At 42.9% G+C, this 16,161-nt stretch overlaps 1 protein-coding gene across 2 annotated transcripts in view; it reads right to left on the reverse strand.

Moving 5' to 3' along the window:
* LOC133661837 (kin of IRRE-like protein 1) overlaps positions 1-16,161 on the reverse strand; it is a 74,935-nt gene that overhangs the window by 14,697 nt on the left and 44,077 nt on the right. For both annotated transcript variants that reach the window (XM_062065356.1, XM_062065357.1), the window contains exons 3-6: positions 15,022-15,171; positions 11,742-11,899; positions 11,511-11,661; positions 11,283-11,388 (exon numbers count right to left, since the gene is read on the reverse strand). In XM_062065356.1, the coding sequence (XP_061921340.1) occupies positions 11,283-11,388; positions 11,511-11,661; positions 11,742-11,899; positions 15,022-15,171 (565 nt within the window). The remainder of the gene's footprint in view (positions 1-11,282; positions 11,389-11,510; positions 11,662-11,741; positions 11,900-15,021; positions 15,172-16,161) is intronic.

Here is a 16,161-nt window from a genome sequence, read left to right on the forward strand (position 1 = left end):
ACTATATCATTAACAACACTCTCGCTCATGGTGCAGTCAAGCAATAAGAGTAATATTGCAGTAAATCAACTACATATGTAAGTAAGGTGGCCCGCTGCAGATTAAAAATGCTGCAATCACATAAATTGTCCAAACTTCTTCCATAAGGGCCACATACAGAAAAATCAAAGGATGTGAGGGACACTTTGAATGTTGTTGTTCATGAAAAATATTAAAACCAATACATGCTAAGCTATCTGAACAAAACATCCACATCTTAGTTTTGTGTCAGAGGTAACAAATTAAATTAGATGAATTCATCATTATTTGAAGACTTTAATTTAATTTATGATTTTATTCACCTTCTTCATTCATCTGTAAAGAACTTTAAATTGCCTTGAAAACAATGTATCTTAACCATAGAGGCATAGGTGGATTAATGACCGGGCCTACCGGGCCCAGGCCCAGGGGGCCAGAGGCCCCAAGGGGCCAGGCCAACTTGGCCCCGCGGCCGCGACCCAAGCAAAACTACTTTTGCAAAAATAATAATCTTAAGCCCCAAGGGGCCAGGCCAACTTGGCCCCGCGGCCATGATCCATAGAGGGTAAGAGGCCCCAAGGGGCCAGGTCAACTTGGCCCCGCGGCCGCGACCCACAGAGGGCCAGAGGCCCCAAGGGGCCAGGCCAACATGGCCCCGCGGCCATGATCCATAGACGGTCAGAGGCCCCAAGGGGCCAGGCCAACTTGGCCCCGCGGCCACGATCCATAGAGGGTCAGAGGCCCCAGGGGGCCAGGTCAACTTGGCCCCGCGGCCACGATCCATAGACGGTCAGAGGCCCCAAGGGGCCAGGCCAACTTGGCCCCGCGGCCACGACCCACAGAAGGCCAGAGGCCCCAAAGGGCCAGGCCAACTTGGCCCCGCGGCCGCGAGCCACAGAAGGCCAGAGGCCCCAAGGGGCCAGGTCAACTTGGCCCCGCGGCCACGATCCATAGAGGGTAAGAGGCCCCAAGGGGCCAGGTCAACTTGGCCCCGCGGCCGCGACCCACAGAGGGCCTGAGGTCCTAAGGGGTCAGGCCAACTTGGCCCCGCGGCCATGATCCATAGAGGGCCAGAGGCCCCGAGGGGTCAGGCCAACTTGGCCCCGATCCATAGAGGGTCAGAGGCCCCAAGGGGCCAGGCCAACTTGGCCCCGCGGCCACGACCCACAGAGGCCCCAAGGGGCCAGGCAAAATTGGCCCCGCGGCCATGATCCACAGAGGGCCAGAGGCTCTCAATCATTATTATCAAAGCTAATTCTCAAATTGGATGGATCACACAACCTCACTCACATATTCTTTATCAATTATTAAAGGTTGTTTCTGAATTTTGATCACAGAACTTAATGCAAATATTCTTGATTGATTGACAAAGCTCATTCTCAAATTTTGATTACACAACCTTACTCTGACAAATTATCATTATCAAAAAGCTCTATCTCGAATTTGGATCACAGAATCTCACTCAAGTATTCTTAGCTGTGCCCCTCCCCCATCAAGTCTTTCATAAACCGGTCTGTTCTTTTAGAATCTCCTCATTTGGTATTTTGAACTCGTGAGAGACTGCTCAAAATTTGGTTTCCTTTCCCTCAGTTCAGACTCAGAGATAATTTGAAATCATTCAACAAGAAGTTTAACGCGCGCACACACACACACACACACACACTTGAGTTGAGCATTACTTGGAAATTCTTATATTTTCCATTTTGCTGTTATTATCAGCATCTTCCCATTTTGTCCTTTTCTTTCGAGAAAGTTTACAGTCTGACATTTGTCACTGCTGTCAGTTAATAACTTTTTGGTCTTTGACCCATTTTGTCATTTTCTCGATTCGATCGTCACTGACCACTCTCTCCTGTCTGGCAGACATCGTTGCTGCCATCATAGCTAGCAAGCTGCCTGCAGCGGGTCATCCCTATGTTCCCCGTCCCTATGTTACCCGGGTCCTATGTTCCCCTCTACCGGGGAACTAAGGACCCTTTTTAAAAAAAAGGGTTCTATGTTCCCCGCTGCGGGGAACGTACAACACTTTTTCCAGAAAAGGGTTCTATGTTCCCCGCTGCTTCCAATGCGCGACTAAGTAAGACGCACGCAGACACGCATGACAGAGACGCGTTTAAGTTGTCGAAGGAAGGAAGTTCGCGTTTGAGTTGCTCTATCTGCTGCCGCACGCCCTGTGACAGGTTAGGTTTAGGGATGGTTTTGGTCAGGGCACAATTTCGCCAAAAAAGTGCTCCACAACGCCCTGTGACAGGTTAGGTTTAGGGATAGTTTTGGTCAGGGCACAATTTCGCCAAAAAAAAGTGCTCCACAACGCCCTGTGACAGGTTAGGTTTAGGGATGGTTTTGGTCAGGGCACAATTTCGCAATTTCGCCAGATACAATGCAGGGAACATAGGACCCTTTTTTAGAAAAAGGGTCCTAAGTTCCCCGGTCGCATACAAAGACCCAGGAACAACCGGGGAACATAGGACCCGGGGAACATAGGACCCGGGGAACATAGGCACGCTCCCGCCTGCAGATAGCAACATTTTGGTGTCCTTTGGGAAAATATTTAGAAAGAAGACAAAAGTACACACAGTTGTACAACTATTATCTTTATGATCTTTTTTTTGTTAGTTTCTCTGTTACTGTGTGTGGCCAATTAAGCGACTTTTGGCCATACCTGGCTGGTGACATTTAGCGACTTTCTGGTTGATGTTAAGATTAATAATAGCAACAGTTCTCTTCATCTTAATGCAATTTATTGTGTCTGTCTCTCCACATTTTGCCATTAGGTACTTTGAGCTCTTGTTGGTCAGTCACTCTAAGGTACATTGTTGCTGCCATCATAGCTAGCAAGCTGCCTGCAGATAGCGACATTTTGGTGTCCTTTGAGAAATATTAAGAAAGAAGACAAAAGTACAAGACATTGTACGATTACTATCTTTTTAAAATTATTTGTTTCACTGTGTGATTGACCGACTTTGCCGCTAGATTTCGCGTCTTTTGGCCATACCTGGCTAGCGACTAAAAACATCATTTAGCGACTTTTTGGTTGTGAAGATAAGTGGTAAAAGCAGATCTTCCTGTTGGTCTTCCCACATTTTGCCATTTGGTACTTTGCACTCTTCTTGGTCACTCCAAGGCATTTGTCCCTGCCTTCAGCTAGTCACTTGGCTCTTTTGGAATATATTTCACTGTAATTGGCTCTCTCTCTCTCTTTCTCCTCAGTACAAATCAGCCTGTTCCCTTGCCATTCATCACTGACCACTCTGCTCTCCTGTCTGTCAGACATTATTGCTGCTTGCAGATAGCTTGGGGTCCTTAGAGAAAATATCAGAAGAGAAAAGTACACAATTATCTTAATTATCTTTTTTATTCAGTCAGTCCTTCAGTGAGTCCCAGTGTGTTGGCGATTAAGCAACGTTGGCATTCAATTAGCGACTTTTGGCCATACATGGCTGGCGACTCAAAAAACTAGAAAAAAAGTACAAAAAGTTGTACAATTAATATCTTTATTATCCTTAATTCCCCTGAATCCTAGAGTGTGTTGCAATTAAGCAACTTTGCTGCTAGGTTTAGCGACTCTTGTTTTGGGCATACCTGGCTAGCGACTACAAACATCATTCAGCAACTTTTTGGCTGTTAAGATTAACGTTAATAAATTAAATCCTAATACAATTTATTGTGTTGGTCTCGCCATCTTGCTATTAGGTACTTTGAATTCTTGTTGGTCTCTGCTAAGGTATCTGGCTGTTGTCTTTGCCTTCAGTTAGTCACTTGGCTCTGGAATATATTTAACTGTACTTGGCTCTCTCTTTCTCCTCAGTACAAATCAGTCTGTTCCCTTGCCATTTAGACATTTTCTTGATTGGATCATCACTGACCACTCTGCTCTCCTGCTGTCTATCAGACATTGTTGCTCCCATCATAGCTAGCAAGCTGCCTTGGTGTCCTTTGTGAAAATATTTAGATAGAAGACTAAAGTGCACAAAGGTGTACAATTATTATCTTTTCAAAATATTTGTTTCACTGTCAGTGTGATTGACCGACTTTGCCGCTAGATTTCGCGTCTTTTGGCCATACCTGGCTAGCGACTGAAAACATCATTTAGCAACTTTTTGGTTGTGAAGATAAGAGGTAAAAGCAGATCTGCCTGTTGGTCTTTCCACATTTTGCCATTTGGTACTTTGCACTCTTGTTGGTCACTCCAAGGCATTTGTCCCTGCCTTCAGCTAGTCACTTGGCTCTTTTGGAATATATTTCACTGTAATTGGCTCTCTCTCTCTTTCTCCTCAGTACAAATCAGTCTGTTCCCTTGCCATTTAGACATTTTCTTGATTCGATCATCACTGACCACTCTGCTCTCCTGCTGTCTATCAGACGAATCAGTTGATTCTCTGCTCTCAATTGTCTATGCTAGTAAGCTGTTATTCTCTGCTTTGGAGTGTTGATGCTGGGTTGCTAGTTTTCTAAATCACCTCACACACTTGAAGGAAGCAGCACCGATCATAAACACACAAACAAACTCACACACACACACACACACACACACACACACACACATAGTTGGTTTATCTGTTGTGATAGGCAAAGAGCCAATGTGCAAAGAAAGAAGGGAAATATGGATCATAAACGTTTAAGTGGAGGAGCTAGAAAAAAAATTCAGCAAGAAAAGAAAAAAAAGGAATCAGTTTTACTTGAGAGTGTTCCAAATATCTCCAGCTTCTTCAGTACAAAGACATCTGCTGAAAGCAATTCTATAAATGCTACTGCAAATTCAGCTAAGGTTAGCAATGCACCTGAGCTAGCATGTAGCTCCCAAGATCCTGAGACCACTACAAGTGTAGACACTGAACCAAATGCTTCTGATGCTTATGATTCAACCAATTCAGCAGTAGCCAGTTGCTCGGATGAATGTGAGGTCACTGCACCTCTGGACAGCATAGAAAATGAGCTGAATCTTTCTTCAACACCATCTACAGTGACAACTCTACCTAGTGATCCCGCTAAATGGGCTGAGACCCTCACTGAGTCAATGAAGGAAGTTCTTATTCAAAGAGGTGCAAAATCATTTCACAACCGTCACAGCCATTATCCAGCTTCTGTGAGGAACAGTGGGCTAGGAGGCAAAACCCGATGCCTAAACAATGAACATTTTACTTCACACTTGCCCAATGGACAACGAGTACAAAGAGAGTGGCTGATGTACTCTCCCTCTACTGGTAATGTTTACTGCTTTGCATGCAAACTGTTTTCCCCAAAAACGCATTCTTTTGTGACAGGCTATTGTGATTGGAAACACTCAGAAAGATTTGGTGAACATGAGCGAAGTGCTGAGCACATAACCTGCATGCAAGCAGTCTTGAACCGCGCCAAAGGTGCCACAGTTGATGCAGACCTGTTCAAACAGTTTCAGGCAGAGAGCAGCTATTGGAGGCAGGTGTTACAAAGAGTTGTTGCAGTCATTAAATTCCTTGCAGAAAGGGGCCTTGCATTTAGGGGTAAAAATGAATCGTTAGGGTCTCCTCTCAATGGGAACTACCTTGGTATTCTGGAGGTCCTGGCTGAATTTGATCCCTTTCTAAAGGATCACATCAGAAAGTTTGGGCAGATGGGTCGAGGTAATACCTCATATCTGTCCTCCACCATTTGTGAGGAATTCATTGAATTGATGGGTGCAAAAACCAAACAGGCTATAGCAGATGAACTGCAAGCAAGCAAATACTACTCTATCATTGTGGATTCAACCCCAGATTTATCTCATGTGGACCAATTGACATTCATATTCCGTTTTGTTAGCAAAGAGGGCAGTGTTGTTGAACGCTTTGTGGGTTTTGAGCCCATTACTAGCCATACAGGTGAAAGTTTGGCTAACTGTGTCATGTCTGTGTTGGAAAATCTAGGGTTAGAGCTGTCAAATTGCAGGGGGCAGGCTTATGATAATGCCAGCAACATGTCAGGGAGGTATAATGGGTTGCAGGCTCACTTAAAGAAAAGCAACCCATTAATACACTATATTCCATGTGCAGCTCACTCTTTGAATTTGGTGGGAGTCAACAGCATTGACAGATGTGGAAATGAAGTCTCTAAGTATTTTGACTTGATTCAGTCTATTTACAACTTCACAACTGCATCCACACACCGATGGGACAGGGTATTTGGCAATTCCAACATAGATCTCACACTTAAAGCTTTATCCAACACGCGTTGGAGTTGCCGTGCAGAATCTACCAAAGCACTGTGGCAGAACTACAGTAAAATAAAAGCAGCACTACAGGTTATTTCCACTGATGACACAGAGAAACGAGACACACGAACTGAAGCTGACAGTCTAGTGCGGAAGCTGGATTCACTTGAGATGGCCTTCATGGCAGGCTTTTGGGACACTGTTCTGTCCAGATTTCAGGCCACAAGTCTGCAACTTCAAAAAGCAGACATGGACCTTGGTACAGCAGTTAGATTGCTGGAATCTCTGCGCACCTTTGTTCTCTCCCAAAGAGATCTATTTGATCATTTTGAGCAGAAAGCCTTAAACATGTTGGGTGGCACCCCATCTTACAGGGCTGAACGGACGAGGAAACGTAAAAAGTTTGCTGATGAATCAGCATCCCCAGATGTTGTGCTTGAGGGAAGGCAACTGTTTCAAATAGAGACATTTATTGCCTCTATTGATCAACTGAGTTCAAGCCTTAATCACCGTCTGGAGGCCTACAAACATCTGAACAATTTGTTCAGTGTCCTTTTCTCTTTGGATACAGAGTCCAATGCTTCAGTCCTTCACAAGGCCAAGATTCTCACTGAATCATACCCATCTGACCTCAATGAAAGTCTTGGACAGGAGCTTATACAGTTCAAATCTTTTATACAGCTCAACAACACTGATGAGGAGAGGACCCCTTCAGGACTGCTCAAAACAATAATACATTTTGGACTACAGCCTACGTTTCCTAATACATACATTGCGCTACAGATTTTTCTCACTCTACCGGTCAGTAACTGTGAGGGAGAACGCTCATTCTCTCTTTTGTCAAGAGTAAAAAATGAGCTGCGCACAAGAATGACTCAGAAAAGATTAAATGCGTTATCTCTAATGGCAATTGAGAGTGAGCTGACAAGAGAGTTGGACTTCAATGATGTGGTGGATGATTTTGCAAAATTGAAAGCACGAAAGAAACCCCTTGCTTAAAGGTGCACTGTGTAAGATTTTTAGGTTATTTCCAGAATTCACCCATTCACTAATGTTAGGCTACCTGTTTTCATGAATACTTACCACCACCATAAAATTCTAAGTATCCATTATGACTTGGAGAATTGCACTTTTGCCATTTCTGGGAAGTGTCACCTGGATTGTGAAGATAGGATTGACTTTAGGCAGAAGCTTGGTGCTTTCTCTGGCAAACTGAACCTCAAGCTTCATTCTCTGCAGCTTTGCATTCTTGTGCAGACTTTCATCCACAAGGAACTTTTCAACTTCCCCACTATCGTGAAGGGGCCATCAAAAGATTTCAGTGTGTCCAGCATGTCTAGTCTCTTACTCTCCTTTCTTTGAGCCATCTCTTGTTTCTCATCTGCCCTACTCTCGAATTTTGCCTTCATGAATTTACTCCAGTTGAGTTCAACCTCCCTTTTTGCTTGTGCTGCTGCCTTGAAACCTCTGAAGCTCCTGGCTCTTCTGTAAAATTATTGACCTATTGACTGCGTTCAGTGTGCCCAACTTCTTCAGTTTGTAGTCCACCTTGCCACATTGTCTCTCCATCCCAATGTTGTGCACAGGGGTGCCATCAATGTTACTAGCCTGTTCACTGACAGGGTCCATTGGGAAGGTCTCCTCATCCATCCTCTGCCTGGCCAGGACAGTCTTCAGATGGGGCAGCATGAGATCTGTCAGCTGCTTCACTTCATCCAAGTATTCGGCAGCCACGTCTGACACTGAGTTCAGGACATGTCCAGTGCCTGTCCAGCCACTATAGCATTCTTGGAAATGGGCTATCTTGACCTGCATGCAGCCCTTGTACCATGAACTGGCCTACACCTTTCTTTGTGGTGCTCTCCGATGCATGTTATCATTTTACCTTTCTCCTTCTCCTCAAGCTTAACCACAAATAGATACAGACTTTGAGCCTCAATTTGCTGCACAGCTGCCGTTATGCCAATGTGTTTTCCTAAGATATTATTTTATTTTTAATGATAGAAGGGAGGAAAAGGGGGCAAAAATCATGTCCGATTTAGTTTTTTGGGTGGGTTGGGGGGTTTATTTCATGATAGCTACCAACTTCCAATACATAATATCTCTCAAATGACCCAATGCACCATCACTGAAGTGGGCGTAATCATTTTCAAAAATGTTTATTTTTAGGCCATTTATCCCCTCCCCCTGTGTCTGTGTGAAACCTGTGCTTGTCAGTGTCTGTGTGGTATACCTAATAGTGTGTGTGCAGTATGTGCACTCTTCTGTACAGTACAGTGTGCATGTCTGTTCACAGTATACAGTATTTCTTGCATAGTGCGTGTGTGTGTGTGCGCCCACACGCGCGGGGGGTTGAGGGGCCAAGACCATGTCAGGCCCAGGGGGCCAAAATTTCTTAATCCGCCCCTGCATAGAGGGCCGCCAAAAAATATCTGTCAGTGGTACTCAGTTGTAATACACTTTACCACCACTTATGGCAGTAATGACTATCCATGCATCCATCCATCCATCCATCCATTTTCTACCGCTTTACCCTGATGGGGTCGTAGGAGGGCTGTAGCATATCCCAGCAGCAATCGGGCGGAAGGCGGGGTACACCCTGGACAAGTCACCAGCACATCGCAGGGCCAACACAGATAGACAGACAACATTCACACTCACATTCTCAAACAAACAAAAGAAGTCTGGAGCTAAAGTCATTGAGAAGTTTCAAAAGCGCAAAAATTATGACTAAAGTTGTAAAGCTGTATTTTCATTTTCATTTCTTAATCAAGAAATGAAATGATATTATTAATTTAATATGTTCATATCAGTACTAAATGTACATTTATTTTTCACCAGTTATTTATGAGTCCGTACTTATGCAGTATATTTGATTGGTATTTATTGTTGTAATCAGCATGACATAAGCCAAAAGTTATATGTTAAATAAACAACAATCTTTGTGATTAACACATGGTTTCATATCATCTGACAAGGTTGCAAACTGTAAGTAGGTTACATATAATTATTGATTATGGTTAAAATCTCAAGAGTAAGATTAGTATTTCAGTGTTAATATTTGAGTGGGCCCTGGGTCCCTTTGTAGTGGAGAAGTTGGGCCCTAATGTCAAAAAAACTAAGAACCCCTTCTCTAAAATGAACATGCCTTCTTCAATCAAACCCCATTGAGATATATATTTTTACAATAAGATGCACAAGTCTTGAGCCATTCATGTCCCATTTTTGAGAGGAACTCTGCCGGTTTAGTTTTTTTCTTAGTTTTTTTGTTTAATGTTCTAATCCAGGAAATGTTTATTTTGTCTTTAGAATGTGTCGTGCGCCAATAAAAAAAAATGAGCTGCGGGCCAAAATGTCCCCTTAGCCACACTTTGGAAACCCCTAACATAAATGCTGCAAATTCCCCACAAAAATGCTGGAACTTTATAGTACAAAAAATATACATTAGCCTCGCTATCCGGGGACACTAGACTGGAGGAATATCCCTCTTTAAAGATATCCATCCCATCCATCCATTCATTTCCTACCGTTTGTCCCTTTCGGGGTCACTTGGGCCAATTGTTAAAAGACGTAATAATTTACAGTGTTATGAAGTAACCAATTTTTACGAACATGTGTTCAACAAAGACATAAATACAAATTTAAATTTTCATTCTGCCAACGTTCTTCTGGTCATCCCGTCCATTAAAGAAGGATATTGTCACGGCCCGGGCGCACACCAGTACGCATTCATCTGTGCGCTGTGCTGGGCGCACCCCCAAGAGCGCGCCGGCGCGCGTCACTCCGGCTGTAGCAACCAGCTGCATTCAATCATCAATCAGCAATCAACACACCTGTCGCTGATGAGAGGACCTGCCTTCTTAAGCCCGTGCAAACCTGCATCCTGGGCCAGAACGTAGCTACCTGTTACTGTACAGTAAGCTGATATTCTGCCCGCTATATGCATACTCTCTCTCTGTGTTTCTCCCCCTCTGTGTTGATTAGTCTCATGTCCCCCTTGTCGTCTTACAGCAGTCTACCTCCGTTAAAGTTAAAGTACCAATGATTGTCACACACACACTAGGTGTGGTGAAATTATCCTCTGCATTTGACCCATCACCCTTGATCACACCCTGGGAGGTGAGGGGAGCAGTGTGCAGCAGCAGTGTGCAGCAGCAGCGGTGGCCGCGCCCGGGAATCATTTTTGGGGATTTAACCCCCAATTCCAACCCTTGATGCTGAGTGCCAAGCAGGGAGGTAATGGGTCCCATTTGTATAGTCTTTGGTATGACTCGGCCGGGGTTTGAACTCACAACCTACCGATCTCAGGGCGGACACTCTAACCACAAGGCCGCGTTACGAGCTGTGTGTCTCGTCTCCCTGTGTTCCCCTCTGGTTCTCTGGCTGCACCTTTTGGATCTCGACCTCCCGCCTGGACACGGACTTTGACGCCTCTCTATTGCCCCCGACTTCTTGCCTGGTCACGGACCCCCGAGCCAGTCTTGCCCCTCTTTGGACTTCCGCCTCTTGCGCGACACTACTGGTAACACTCAACATTTAATTCCCACACAGTCGCACACCATACACACATTTGGGTAAGTACACACTTCATATTATTGTATTTAAATAAATATAGAGTTAAACGACGCCCCTGTTGTCTGTGCCATCTTCTTCCCCTGTACAACCGTAACAGATATCACTTCAATTTGCAGCATTCCACTCATGCATGCAGTTATGTGATTGCAGCATTTTTACTGTGTTTGTGTGTGTCTTTTAATGTGATTGTGTGTTTTTTGTCCCTGTCCGCCGCCATACATTTGTGATCAAATAGTGTAACCTGCTTCACTACGAGGGCATCGAGAGAAAACATTTACTCAACTAGCGACATGTAAAACACACAATTACAAATCAACAAACATAAGGCACACTGGGACGCTCTTGCCCATTCCTCCCTAAATCGTTCAGTTTAATCAACTTTAAGTTTGTTCTGAACAATGAATGCAGAAAATCGATTTTAACTAAATTACACACATTATTAAATTGATGACTTTTTAACATACTGTGGTCTTAATGTATTCGAATTTTAAACACATTCCAATATAAGCGCTGTGCTGACCTGTAGCCCATAATAGGGGGGTTAGCGTGGGCCTGGCAGGTGAAGGTGACCCTGTCGCCCTCCAGGACAGAGCGAGGCTCAATGGACAAGGTCACAGTTGGTGGATCTGGGAGAAAAAGTTCACAAAATAAGACACTTCCAAAACGTGTGTGCCCTCTGTTTGACTCCAAACGAGCTGCGGCAAAGTGTTTTGCTTTTCTGCTGACGGGACGGCGTTGGCGTGCTTACGGTGCACGTTGAGGGTGACTGTTGTGGTCCTGCCCGCAGGGGCTGCCAGGTTGGAGGCCACGCAGCTGTAGTTCCTGCCCGTGTCCGTGTCGATGGGATGGACGGGCAGGAAGCTGCGCGTGGTCACTCGCTTGCGGTCTGGAAGAACCTCCTAAAGCGACCACACATCAGGGCAAAGGTTGAACACTGTGAACACTGTGCTGCCTTTTTTTTTTTTTACTCGGGACTCACGGTGCCGCTGACGGCCCCGTCCACAGGTAGGCCGTCTTTAAGCCACTCGATCATGGAAGGCGGCTTAGCTCCTCGAGACACACAGCTGAGGTTGTAGGACTCCCCAGCATTGAGGAGAACCTCCGGACCGCCATCGATAACCGGGTCGTCTGGGGGGACTGCAAAGAGGATGAAAGAACCAACATGAAGCTGTTCAGATTTTAAAAGTGGCCTGGATGGAATAGGAGCACAACATAAAGAATATAAAGACACAAAAATAAGTGCAATCTGAATCTGGTTTGACACCATCTGAGCATGAAAAATAATTGTGTGCATATATTATATAAGAATCAATAAAAATGTATCACTAAGCATATAGACACTTAACTTAAAAAAAACCTAACTTTTTGAAAAAGTATTTTGCTAAAAAGTCCCTGCAGTTTTGAGTTTGAGTTTGTGTTTATTTGGAACATGCATGCATACAACATGATACCTCACAATTTCCAGTTTCTCTATTCAACATGTTCGAAAAGGAGTAGGAAGAAATACATTACAATTCAAAATAAATAAATAATAATTAGTGAAGTTAGTTATATATCATATGGTGAGATGAGTAAGATTCTCCAGAAAATGAATGGATGGATGAAATAAATTCAGAATGTTTATCACGGTTTTTCTTCTTTGTACTTTGTAAACACTTTAAGTTTGAAGAGTTTCTAGAAGTGGATTACATTAGTACATTGTTTGATTTCTTTGCTTAATCCATTCCATAATTTAATTCCACATACTGATATACTGAAGGTCTTAAGTGTTGTACGTGCGTACAAATGTACATTTTTCTCTAAGATTATATTTCTCCTCTTTTGTTGAGAAGAATTGTCGTATATTCTTGGGTAGCAGGTTATAGTTTGCTTTGTGCATAATTTTAGCTGTTTGCAAATTCACTATGTCGTGGAATTTCAGTATTTTCGATTCAATGAATAAAGGGTTTGAATGTTCTCTATATTCATCATTATGTATTATTCTAACTGATCTTTTCTGTAACACGGTTAAAAAATGAAGTGTACTTTTGTAGTTATATCCCCATATTTCTGCACAATAACTCAGATAGCGAGCAGTAAAGAATGGAGTGATTTTTGGTCTCGAACATGTTTTATTTTATTTTTCTATTAATGTTGCTTTAAATAAATTTTGACTATTGGTTTTTAAAACACATTTGTTTGTCTCATCTTTACTCTGTTGGAGCACTGTGAGATATAAATCAATCAATCAATCAATGTTTATTTATATAGCCCTAAATCACAAGTGTCTCAAAGGGCTGTACAAGCCACAACGACATCCTCGGTACAGAGCCCACATACGGGCAAGGAAAAACTCACCCCAGTGGGACGTCGGTGAATGACTATGAGAAACCTTGGAGAGGACCGCATATGTGGGTAACCCCCCCCCCTCTAGGGGGGGGGTTACTTTACAATATAAGTGCAATATAAATCAAATGCATTAATATTAACATTATTATTATTATTATTATTATTATTATTATCATTACAAGTGTATGGCAGGGGTATTCGACTAGTATAGACTAACATTTTTCAGAATGTTCCTAAAAACAACAGTGTTCCTGTAGTATATAAAGCAGTAGTGTCCAAAATGCATCCCAGGGGCCATTTGTGGACCGCAACTCTTTTTATATTGGCCCTCGGCACATTGTTGAAGTAATATAGAACTACAAAAAAATCTAAAATACGGTAAAAGAAGCAATGTAAAGGAAAAAATAACTAATAATAACACAAAGTTTTGTTGGCCACGTGATGAGGTGGCCCTTGTCCAGGGTGTACACCCCCCACCCGACCTCCCAACCACACATTTATTCACACATTTGAATTTGGATTAATCATGATTAATCACAGGTTATTACTCGCGTGTATAACTTAAGTTACCTTAAAAAAGACACCAATATTTGGACAAAAATGCAATCATCATCCAGGAATATTTTTTAAATATATTACACGTCATGTATTTGCTCAAAGCTTGGTAACAGTTGAATCTAAAGTTGTGTCAAGGGTTTATTTTGAAGGAAAATTTGCCAATGAACACACCATTCGGAGTCTCCTCATTCATCTTTAGGCTGACGTATGCATTGACTGATTATTGAGCGTATAACAACCCACGCCGCCTTTCAGGTAACCATCCACGTTTAAGGTAAAATAAATTGTGTAATTAATGACATTTACATATATACATGATTAATGCGATCATTTTTTATGATTAATCACAAGAACTTGTTATTTTTGACGGCCCTATTTTAGATGTACACTTCACATCAGTGATTCTCAAATGTACCACTTCAGAAAAAAGTAGGCCTAAATATTCATTAAAAACAAGTCAGTGGTTATATTTAACAAGTGTATTTAATATGTTTGGCCACTTTAACATTACACACTGTTAGAACAGTAACACTGTTTGAATGTAAGAAAATAAAACACTGTACTTTAATCTAGTGACCCTTTGCCGTACCACTAGATGGAGCTTTTGAGCACCGTTTGAGAATCACTGCGGTACATAACACGTTTTAAGCCTTTTTATAAATAAAAAAATATGCCAAAGTGGTTTTGGTTTTTCAGCATGCGGCACTTAGTATAGAGGACTACAGTAAATATATTACTTGTGCTTTAATGAGGGATGTCAAAAATAACAAGTCAACTCATTTAAACAATCACAAAAAAACACCACATTAATTATGAATATACGCAGATTAATCACACAGTTTATTTTGACCGCACATATGCTCCTTTACTTCACTCGTGGATGGTTACCTGAAAGGTGGCGTGGGTTGTTATAGGGTCAGTGTTCAGGTCAATGCATACACCAGTTTGTGCAAAGATGAGTGAGGAGACTCACTTCAAAAAAAGCACCACAGGACTGTAGATAAAGCTGTTATTAAGTTTTGAGCAAACAAATGACGTGCATTCAAGTAAGAATTTTTTAAAAAATGTTCCTGTATGTCATGAAATTGTATTTGTGTCCAAATATTGGTGTACATTTTGAGTTATTTCAAATCATGTAAGGAAGTAACAACCTGAGAATGATTAATCATCATTAATCCAAATTCAATAGTGTGATTAATCTGATAAAATTTGATATTTAACAGCAATAGTCTTAATTAATGACTTTATTTGTGACTGTATTAGGCATTGGGTGACGTAAAAAAGTACAGCAGAGCCTTGCATAAATCAAATATATGTATGTAATATGCACGTATATGCATGTATGTAACAGTACAAAGTCAAGAAAAGCCTACTGAGGACGGTGAGCTTGGCCCTCCTGGATCTTAGGGCGGCATCGGGGGCCTGGCACTCGTACAAGGAGTCATCAGACAGGTCAGCTGACAGGATCTCCAGGTTGTACTGGCCCAGCTCCTGGACCCGCAGCACTCGGTACCTGGGCCAAGCTGGGACAGCACAGATGTCAACTTGTAGTATCATTCATTATGGAACCTTCCATTGCATATCACCTTTTTTTTGGCTAAACGAAGCTTGCTTTTTAAGTTTTGCATGGCTAAAATCAAGCACACAACCATCCCCCGACGCGCTCCCTCCCATATCCGCCAGCTGTGCCACTGCTACACATTCTGGCCATGAGGTGGCATTCACACGCTCTGTCACCAGCAGAAAAGCTGTCATGACAGAAGCTTTTTTTAGTTGTTTATTTAATTCCTTTTTTTTTTTTGAGCAGTCCGGTTGACTCCATCCCGTGGTGCACACACACACACAAACATACACGCACACAAACATACACACTTTGCCACTCGGACGGAGGCGGCGCGCGAGAGTACAGAAGAGCTGGGCATCACTGTTGCTCTCCTCCTAACCTTGCGCGTCCTTGCTTGTGCTCGCGCCACGTTTATACATGCATTTGCATGTTAAATGTGGAGCGCAAGACAGCGTATGAAAAGCTCAGAGCGAGGCACACAAACACAAGTCTGTTGTGTGCACAAATTACGACAGTGGGGATGGGGGTTGGGGGTAGTAACATCACATTTAACCGACACTTTGCGCTGCACCTAAACACGTCCTGCATTAGCATCTCTGCGCTGCTTATACGCCATGTGCCTCCTGTACACTAGGGAGCGCTATTTCCTTTTAGCGCAGTAAAATGAATGAATGAATCACCCAAGTCATTTGCAGATCCTTACAACTTGTTTTAACTTCCACTTGACACTCCTGTAGGGAAACTTTGTTGTAATCAGGAAAAAAAATAACAGAAAAATCGGCAGCTTATTCCAAAATGATTGTGTGTCTGTCTTCGATGTAATTGCGCTCTGGAAATATGTTGTGAAGGACATTGTCCGCCCTGAGATCGGTAGGTCGTGAGTTCAAACCTCGGCCGAGTCATACCAAAGACTATACAAATGGGACCCATTCCCTCCCTGCCTTGCACT

This window comes from Entelurus aequoreus, linkage group LG12, assembly GCF_033978785.1.
Source record: "Entelurus aequoreus isolate RoL-2023_Sb linkage group LG12, RoL_Eaeq_v1.1, whole genome shotgun sequence".
In the NCBI taxonomy this organism is placed as follows: Eukaryota; Metazoa; Chordata; class Actinopteri; order Syngnathiformes; family Syngnathidae; genus Entelurus; species Entelurus aequoreus.